Source organism: Terrapene carolina, unplaced genomic scaffold, assembly GCF_002925995.2.
Source record: "Terrapene carolina triunguis isolate 2854851 unplaced genomic scaffold, T_m_triunguis-2.0 Scaffold604, whole genome shotgun sequence".
NCBI lineage: Eukaryota > Metazoa > Chordata > Testudines > Emydidae > Terrapene > Terrapene triunguis.
The window spans coordinates 726,623-736,280 of NW_020664955.1; the positions used below are offsets into that span (position 1 = coordinate 726,623).

The 9,658-nt window shown below is 55.5% G+C and overlaps 1 protein-coding gene across 1 annotated transcript in view; it reads left to right on the forward strand.

Moving 5' to 3' along the window:
* Positions 1-9,658, forward strand: part of DEF6 (DEF6 guanine nucleotide exchange factor) — a 35,493-nt gene that overhangs the window by 21,436 nt on the left and 4,399 nt on the right. The window contains exons 4-8 of the mRNA XM_024200230.3: positions 3,521-3,748; positions 5,101-5,247; positions 6,647-6,755; positions 8,140-8,438; positions 9,366-9,532. Coding sequence (XP_024055998.1) covers positions 3,521-3,748; positions 5,101-5,247; positions 6,647-6,755; positions 8,140-8,438; positions 9,366-9,532 — 950 coding nt within the window. The remainder of the gene's footprint in view (positions 1-3,520; positions 3,749-5,100; positions 5,248-6,646; positions 6,756-8,139; positions 8,439-9,365; positions 9,533-9,658) is intronic.

The window sequence follows — 9,658 nt, forward strand, 5'->3', positions numbered from 1 at the left end:
ATCTACCTTGCAACGTTACAGCAAGGGATAGTGCTACAGGTTGGTATGGGAAAGCGAGAGCTTTTCCCCACAGCGTCCCCAGTTCAATTCCAGCCTAGATCAGTGCTAACAAAGTTGTTTGCCAGCCTGTGTGGAATTAGTTTATTTCACCTCAGACCAGTCTCTGTGGGGCCGGAGATCACATCTCAAAGTCCCGCCCCCACACTATAATTGAGAATAAGTGCCAGCTTTGTTGGCAGTCCCAATGGTGAGGCCAAGGGCTGAATGGGTCGTGGAGACTGAATTCCCTTCTTGGGCTTAGAGGAGGGTCCCTCCAGGACGGGGCTTCCACACCTGGGCAGGCTGGGGTGAAGGACTGTGCTCTGTTTGTCCCGTAGATAGCTCAGTGGTTTGAGCATTGGCCTGCTAAACCCAGGGTTGTGAGTTCAATCCTTGAAGGGGCCACTTAGGGATCTGGGGCAAAATCAGTACTTGGTCCTGCTAGTGAAGGCAGGGGGCTGGACTCAATGACCTTTCAAGGTCCCTTCCAGTTCTAGGAGATAGGATATCTCCATTAATTGTCCTGTAGATAGACAGAGGGCTTTGGTGCAGGTTTAACTAAGCCCATGCAGCCGCTCTAGAAAGGAGGGTGACGAGGTGATGGCCGAAGGGAAGGAAGAGGGGTGAAGCTGTTCTGAGCAGCGGTATGGGAAACGCTCTCTAGGCTGGGCTGTTTCCTTACGTGGCCACCATCTCCCTCGCATCTGAGAACTGGCTGTAACTGCTTGCAGAGCCAGAAGAGAGGTGGGTCAGAACTGTGTGTCCAAGAGGAAGGGAAGTAGCTGAGGCAGAGTTGCAGCCGTGGAACCAGCTCGCGGGCGCCAGCCGTCGTTCCCCAGGGAACTGCTCCGTAGCGAAGGTCCTTGCCCGCGGCACGGATAGCCTGATGGTGTGGAAAGAGTGCGAGGAGACAATGTGTTCTGTCGGCTGGCTCGGATGGTTTGCTGCCCTGGGTGTTCAGCTCAGCTGGCCCTGCCTCCATTACGGGGGCCATGCATTTTTAATCCCTCTTTGCCGAGCCATGTCTGATGCTTGCTCTTCACTCCAGCTGGCTTTCGTGGTGCGGATGCAGCTGTAGCAGAGAGGGTGGGGGTACAGGGCTGGCATGCTTGCATTGCACCTGCCTGATCAGCCAGCACCATGTGCCGGAGCTGTGTGAGCAGCACAAGCTGTCAGTTGTAAACACGGAAGCCCAAAGGCTGCCGTCACAGGTAGCTTCAAGCCCCCAGGTTTGTAACGGGGATGGAAACGGAGCTGAGACCTCGACTGTGCCAGGGACTCCCAACTGCTATTGCCATTGTGCCCGCTCAGGCTGGCTGAGTGGGAGCCAGCTGCCTGTGCGGACATATGCACTCACCCTGCAGGGCCCTCCCTAAGGCTGCTCCCCCTTTCCAAAACGAACGTGGAACTATAAGCCTCTCACAGCACATTTAAAGCCACACAACCCCATAAGGTCAAGGTGCTGTCGGGGGAACGTGGCTGATCATTTCGCTTCCCTAATGAGTAACTTTACGGGGGTTTTGTCAATAGATTCTCCTGCACCGCATGAAATAGTTGGATCCAGATGGATCACTGCATGCTGGGATGTGGTCCCCATGGGCGGCGGCGGAGTGACGGAGTCCGTGTTTTAGCCTGCAGGAAAGGCTCTGACCACCCCGGATATGTGTGTGCATGCCGCAGGGTTAATGAAAAGAGAGGAATCCCAGCCGCTCAGCCAAAGCGGCTAATCATAATCTCTAAATTCCACGAGGCACGCAGGAAGAAAGGGAGGTTTCTATGGTCTCCCGATGCAGAACTAAAGTCCCCATCAGGTGGTTTGCAAATCCACAGACTCAGGCGGGGAAAACAAACCCATTGCCGCTGGCTCCAAAGCTAACAGCGGCCTGGCCAGCAATAAGGGGATGGTCTGGGCCTGGCCTTGCCCGTCTGACTGATGGGCTGGTGAGGAAGGCCTCTGTCATACCACCATGCTGGGCGCTCTCTGCTCCCACTGCGCAGCTGCTGCTCTTGCTCCATCTCCCCTTTAGATCAGCAAAAACCGGAGCTGTGCGGTTGCTGCGTATGCACGCACACTTCCTGTTCCCCAAGAGAGGTATTTCCTGTTCCACAGACCTTGACACACTGAATCATCTTTCTGTTTGAGTGGTGCTGCCTGGGGGCTGGGCGTTCGCCCGCTTTTTATAAAGGGGGCAGGGTATTGGGGCTTTTTCCTTCTCCTCTGTGTTAGGCTGTTGGGAGCGGGGGAAGGCATCCCATCCAGGGGACAGAGTCGGCACTATCCCTTGCCCTGGGTTACACCACAATTGAACCACAATGACTTCAGCAGGGTTGCCTGGATGTCAAACTCGACCCTTCACGTCGGCTCTGGCTCAGCTCTTGGGAGATGAGAGGTGGCCAAAACCCTCAGTTAAAATAACCAAACAAAACCCAAAACTTTCTGATGGGGTTTTTTTTTTTCCACTTTTTTTATTTTATTTTTTTCCACATTTCAAGGTGATTTCCTGACATTTTGACCCACTTTCTGGGAGACCATCTCTCCCCCTTCTTACAGTAACTTGCTCTAATCTCAACAGCAGCCAGAAAGGGGCCCAGAAATCCCCGATTATGGCACTGGTATGCGACACCTGCCTCATGCCCTAGCTCTAGCACATTTGAGGTAGTTATCCAGCCCCTGTGACAGATTCTGCAAAATGGACACTTCTTTTTAAAAGAAGTTTCTAGTCTTTATGGTTGCAAAAAATCCTTCCCAAATGCAAACTGACTGTAGACAATGCAACTCTATCTTCCTAAGTCTGCATGCAGCCTGAAACAGCCAGATCTGAGCAGTGTGAGCTTCACCCAGTCATCTGAAATTGGGTGTTTACCCTGAAACCTAATGATGGTGCTTCACGAGAGACAGAATTTAAAATACTTTGTGTATCACTGTGATTGTCAGCAGTTGTGTGTGCGTGTTGGGTAATTGCTATGTGAGTGTGGGGCCGAAATAGCAACTTCATTCTTTCCCACTCAGCAAAACTGAGTGCAACAGTAACTGTGCTAAGTAAAATCATAGGCCAACACTTTCAAAACTGCTCACTGATTTTTGGTTGCTTTGAGTTTTGGGGTGGGCTACTAATGTCTGGGGGGGGAGTCTCAGGTGGAAATGGGGGTTCCCCTACTTCTTTTCAGTGAACACGGGGGTTCCCCCAGGTCCCTGGGGTGGAGGTGGGGGTGCCCCCAGCTCTCTGGAACTCTGGGGTTGAAAGAGTGTCCGTGGGGTGAAATAGGGTTGCTTCCAGGTCTCTGGGTGTTCTGGGGTGGAAAGGGGGACTCCCTTGGGTCCATTGGGTGGAGTGGCAGTGGCCTGAAGGGTCTCTGGGGTGGAAATGGTGGGTGGCCCCAGGTCTCTGGGGGTCCCCAGAGTAGAAATGGGGGTGGCCTAGATCTCTGGGGGTTCCCAGGTGGAAATGGCTCTTGCTTTGCACCCCACCCCCGCCTGCAGGTGGAGTACCTGCTGAAGAAGGTCTGCACCGCCATGAACGTGGAGCTGAACTGCTGCGAGCTGGACGACCACCTCTCGCAGGATCCCCAGCACCAGAGTGGCATGACGGTCTGGCAGTTCCTGGACCTGGTGAACTCGGGGAAGCTCCTGCGGGGGATTGAGCGGGAGGCCGTCAGCATGGCCGTTGAAGAGGTGTACCAGGAGGTCATTGAGGACATGCTCAAACAGGCAAGGAGCTAGCAGGGACCCTGGGAGATGAGCTTCTGGGAGAGGGGCTGGGTTTTGATCCCCACCAGAAATGGGCTGTACCACTTAATGTTACTAAGCCCAGGGGCTGTGGGGGCCTGCCCATCTCGGGGCAAAGCCGGGCCCTTCCCTCTCACCCCAGGAACAATCTGCCACCCCTCCCCAGTTCCATATGGATGAGGTCATAGGGCTATTACAAGACAACCCTACCTGCTGAGTTCATGGGGAGGGGTGAGGTTAGAGCCCCGGACAGAGGGGCTGAGCCTCCCTCCTGCCCCAATCCTTCCTGGAAAGCTCCCGGGAACTGCATGTGCAAAGGACTTTCCAGCAGCCACCCCTAGACAACCAGGTGATGAGTCTGCCAGGTGCGTCTGGCCACCAGGCAGTCTCTCAGCCCTTCTTATTAGCTACCAGCCCAGTTTTTGGACATAAAATACTTTGCTTAGGAGAACACAGACCCTCGCTGGCTGCCAGCATCTCTGATTGCTTGTCTGTAGCAACAGCGTTGCCTAGTGCTTTGAGCAAGGGGCAGCAGAGTCAAGGCTGCTGGGTCCCATTCCCATTGTGTAATCCTGGCCCAAGTCACCCAACGTAGCCCTGGCCAAGCCAAGCTGCCTCAGTTTACCCACCTGCAGGATGGAGACGGCTTTCGCCTGTCCCATGGGACACGCGATGAATTCATGTTGGTGAAGCAGAGAGAGTCTTGAATAGAAGGTGCTGAAGACGGAAAAGTGTCCTCTATGTCTTAGACCTGCTCCCAAATCCCTCTGAGCGATAAAGCGCTTGTGTGTCTGGCTGGCTGCTCAGGAGCACAGGCGTTCGTTGGGCTTTCCTTTTGGAAAGAGCCTGTCTATGCTTATAACCGAGTCCGTAGCCAGCTAGCGGCTCTAGCCGTGGCTTGTGGCCATGCCCGCCATGGCTGATGCGCAGTTGGTAACGTGGCAGTGCTGTTGGCCGACGCCGTGTTTCTATATGCTGTGGATAGGGTCCCTGGCCTGTGCTTGTCGAACTGGTTTGGCAGGTCCTTCTTGCTCCCAGCAAGCTGTGTGCAGTATGACACCCTAGGGCGCATTGCTCCATGCATGTCTGCTGGGCACTCTGTCCCCTCCTGAGGCAATACGGGACAGGGGCCCAGCAGATTTCCCAGCATGCACCAATACGCGCACAAGTAGGAAGCACGGTAGGTGCGGATGCACCGAGATGGTTCTGGTGGCTGGGCGCAAACTGAGACAACCCGGGTGGGAGCCAGGTGCAAAACCCGCCTTGGACTCATAGCGCAGGGGCTCTCTGGCACGGCCCCTGGATTGAGACCCCCTCTGTCTCTCTGGGCACAGGGCTACCTCTGGAAGAAGGGCCAGCTGAGGCGGAACTGGTCCGAGCGATGGTTCACACTAAAGCCCAGCGCCCTCTCCTACTACATGAGCGAGGAGCGGAAGGAGAAGAAAGGCAGCATTGCCTTGGACAAACACTGCTGCGTGGAGGTAACTGCGCTGGGCTCCGGTGTGTGCGCACCCCAAGTGCTACTGTTCCAGTGGGTGACAGACCCCAGGCAGTGCCTGTGGAAAGACAGCAGGGAACATACGGTCAGACCGATTTCATCTCCATTAACACTGGAGCCCCATGGCAACTTGAGGCTAGAAAAGCTCCCCAGATGCCATGGTGACGAGCGCTGTTCAAGAACCAGAACCAACCAGATTTTCACAGGCTAGGGCACAAGAGTGGCTGCTGGGTTGTCTCCACTCAGCACACTGTAAAAAAAAAAAAAAAAAAAGTGTTCTTAGCTTGGGTTAAAACAGCAGGGCAGATGCAGCACTTGGGTTTTAACTCGGGTCAGCAGCGCGCGCTCCAGCCCGTAGGGCAGCCTTGAGCTGCTAACCTGAGTTCAAGGCCTCGTTGCCGTGTCTTGGCTGCTATTTTAACCTGAGTTCACTAACACGTGCTAAGAACACCCTTTTGCAGTGCAGACTTACCCTATATGACATGAGCTTGCTCGTTCTCAGCCCAGCTCCCAGCGAACCGGCCTCCCCGACCGAAAAATCACCGCTACAATTGGCACTAATTGGCAGTCTCTGTAGAAGGGCCAAGGACTGAATGGGCCCTGAAGACTGAGCTCTCTTGATCAGATCAGATGCCTATTGGGCAGGGGCCTGTTTGGGGAAAGTTTGTCCTGTCAAGCCCTGTACGTGTGGGATAGATGGAGGACTTGGCTCTCCCGGGTGGTCAGTCCAGCACCCTTCACCAGCACTAAATCCATGCCAGGTTTCAATCAGTTTTACTGCTGGCTTCTCCACTCCAGCATTGCCTGCTGCTGCAGGGTCCCCCAGGGGCCTGAAGTGACATCACTGACACACAGGGCTATGCTCAAGGGTCATCTGATCTGACAGCCCTGGTGTATGAAGCAGCAGCAGACCAGTTAACCAGCTGTGTGCTGCCTGACATCCCACCTGCCGCATGCGTGTGTCGGTGGGGGTGGGGACCTGGCCTAGCAATATCAGCTGGGTGCCAGGCTGCCCTTTATCAGCCCGCTGCCCCAAAGGCTTCCGTCCAGCAAAGGAGGGGTTAATACAGGGCCCCGATTTGTACAGGGACTGGGGGAGGCTGATCGTAGGCAGGGGATGAAAGAAACGTTTCTCTTCCTTGTAATTCCTGCCCCTTTACATCCAGAAGGAAAGGTCCTAGGGGAAGGGCACAGAGGCGTTCGGTGGGGAGCTGCCTGGGCCAAAGGAGGGGGGCTGGCAGGCTGGGAGTTGTGCTGGGGGGGCTGTCCCAGACTGTAGGGGAGGGGGGATTTGCTCCGTTCCAGGAATGGGTTTGTGGGCGCAGGGAGGATTTGCACTATTCCAGGTACAGGAGCGGTAACGCCTTCCCCTCTCCCCGTAGGTCCTGCCCGACCGGGACGGGAAAAGGTGCATGTTCTGCGTGAAAACCTCTTCCCGCACGTATGAGATGAGTGCCTCGGACACCAAGCAGCGGCAGGAGTGGACGCTAGGTTTGTGCCGCAGCACTCACGCCGGGCTCTCAGCCCGCCCTCCCTCTCCGTCCTGCCTTCCTCTTGCTCTTGGGTCGCTTCAGTGGAAGGAAAAGATGAAACCCTGGGGTGGCAAAGGCAGCTTCTGCCCTTGAGCTCTCTCTGCACCTCTGCACGCTCAGCACCCCTGGCAGGGCTGCCCCAGGCCCATAAAACAGAGACCCAGTTTCTTTCCACAGGGTAATAGCAACTCCCATTAACTTCAGTGGAGCTGGCTGCTTGTGCCCAGTGCTGGGAGGAGGGGAATGCCGAGTCTGATTCTTGGCATTCTCTGTCTCTCTTACATGTGGGTGGGTAGGACATTCCCTTGGTGTCCTTTGGAGTTCCCTTCCCTTGCTTGTGAGCTATGTGCCAATCAGCAGCCTCACTCCACCCCAGAGGTGGCCACATTTTGTGTTAGGTGCCGTGTATATCCCATTGGTGAAGCACTTTGGGATGAAACTGTGAAAGATTCTTATTAACTAACCACTTAGAGCAAACTAAGTGAGGCACTGCAACCTAGTGTCTAGAGCATTGAACAGGGACTCAGGAGACCTGGGTTCCTGGCTTGGTCACTGGCTGCTGGGTGACCTTGGGCAAGTCACTTCCCCTCGCTGGGCCTCAGTTTCCCCATCTGTAAAATGGGGATAATGTAAAGAGCTGGGCGATCTACTGATGGAAAGAGCTGGGTTTTAGTATTAACCAGTTTTTCTTGTAAACCTCTCCCAAGATTCTGCTAGTGCCTGATCAGCTGGTACAGGTGCCCATTTCACCACATTCAGACCCAAACACTTTTTCCAAAATGTTTCAAGTCGTTTGGAGTTAGCAGCTGGACTTTCCAAACATCGTGTTGCTGCAAACCAGGTCACTTTAATCAGACCTACTCAGAATCCATGGCAAACAGCCGCTCCCTCGAAGAGGGCTGTGTGTATATAGCTGCCATGCTTAGCATTTTACAACCGATAAGTAATTAGCACCCTTGCAACACAGATGAGGATTGTTGCACAGATTGAGAAACTGAGGCACAGGTTGGTCAAAGGCCTGATCCTGTTAAGTGCTAAGTGGCCACAGCTCCCATTGAAGTCAAATGGGTCTCAGCACCCTTCAGGAGTAGGTCCAGATGTCACAGTCAGTGGCATGGCCATTTTAACCCTTCAGATGCTGTGGATGTATTTGACATACGTGCATCAAGAGGGGTCAAAATGCAGGACATAGAAACCCAGGAGTCCTGTCTGCCGGGCCCCCAGTCTTATTCTCGTAGGAGGCCATGCTCTGGCCACGTGGCTGCTGGCACGCTGCAGCAGCTGGATCTATGGTCCGGGCGGGTGCGGCCCTGCTGAGTTTCCTTTCCTTCCTTCCCTCCCAGCCATTCAGACGGCGATCCGGTTGCAAGCGGAGGGGAAGAAGTCCCTGCACAAGGACCTGAAGCAGAAGCGCCGGGAGCAGAGGGAGCAGCGGGAGAGGCGGAAGGCCGCCAAGGAGGAGGAGATGCAGCGCCTCAAGCAGCTGCAGGAGGAGAAGGAGCGGAAGCTGCAGGAGCTGGAGCTGCTCAAGGAGGCCCAGCGGCAGGCAGAGCTGCTGCTGCAGGAGGAAGAGCAGCGGCGCCGGCTGCAGCACGAGGAGATGCAGAGGACCTTGGAGATCCAGCTGAAGGAGGCTGAGCAGGTAGGCGGGGAGGGAGGGGAGGTGGCGTCCATGCTGGGAGGTTTCCATTAGAGCAGGACAAAGTTGCTCTCTTGGTCTCCCTTGTAACTCACCAGAGCTGCCGAAGTTGGTAGCAATCTGGGTCGTTACTGTTGTAGCCTCCTGGGTCTTTTAACTGGCAAACTCCATATCCCTGTGTGCAGCAGCTCCTGGCTTCTGACACAGACCGTCCCAGACAAAGGCCCCTCGGCAGCACTGCGTCCCCTTGAGGCTGCACTGGGGCTCTCCCTGCTTTTCAAGCCCAGCACAATACTTCCCCCGCAGCTTGGCTACTGTTTTCCTAGCCCCCAGACTGCCGAGCAGTTCTCAGACCCAGGGCCTGCAGGGCACCCCTCCATTTTTCCCATCGGAAGGGGCTCAGTTTGCAGTTGCACCGTGCGTCTTCACAATGGCTGATTGAAATTCAAGTGCCCCGAAGGCCAGCTGGCTGGGGAAATGCGGGACTTCGATTTCACAGTCCCGTGCAGTCCGGGGCGCTATCGTGGGGTAGCTGGGACATCCAAGTGGCAACGGGGACAGTCTCCTGCAGCCCAGTTCATTCCCAATTCAGCAGGAAGGCTGCTGGGTGGCAGTGTCACATCTTTGGGGAGCAGGCTGAGGTCCCTGTTGCCTAGCCGTGGATTTTCTGGTTAGCTGCTGCAGAGGGTTCAGGTGTATAGGCACCACCCCTCTGGGCAGCTAGGGACAGGGCCGGTGAATGCGTCTCTCAGCGCCCCATAGAACCGCAAGCCGGCTGTGAAGGAACATCTGTGGCGGGGAATACGTTCAGCTCCATCTTCCTGGCAGTACAGAGAGGAGAGGCTGGATTTGGGTGGGGGCTGGGGACCCTGCGCTTGGCTGCGTGCTGCCCATGCTGATCACCGTCTCCTCCCCGCCCCGCGGCTCCAGGCTCGCGCCTCCATGCAGGCTGAGATGGTGCTGAAGGAGGCGGAGGCCGAGCGGCAGCGGAAGCGGATCGTGGAGCTGGAGGAGATGCAGGAGCGGCTCGAGGAGGCCCTGCACCAGGAGGTGAAGGCACGGCAGGACGAGGAGTCTGTGAGATACGCCCAGGCCAGGTATAACCAGGAAATACCTTTCTTCCTACTAAAAAGCAACAGAGAGTCCTGTGGCACCTTTAAGACTAACAGATGTATTGGAGCATAAGCTTTCGTGGGTGAATGCCCACTTCGTCGGATGCATGT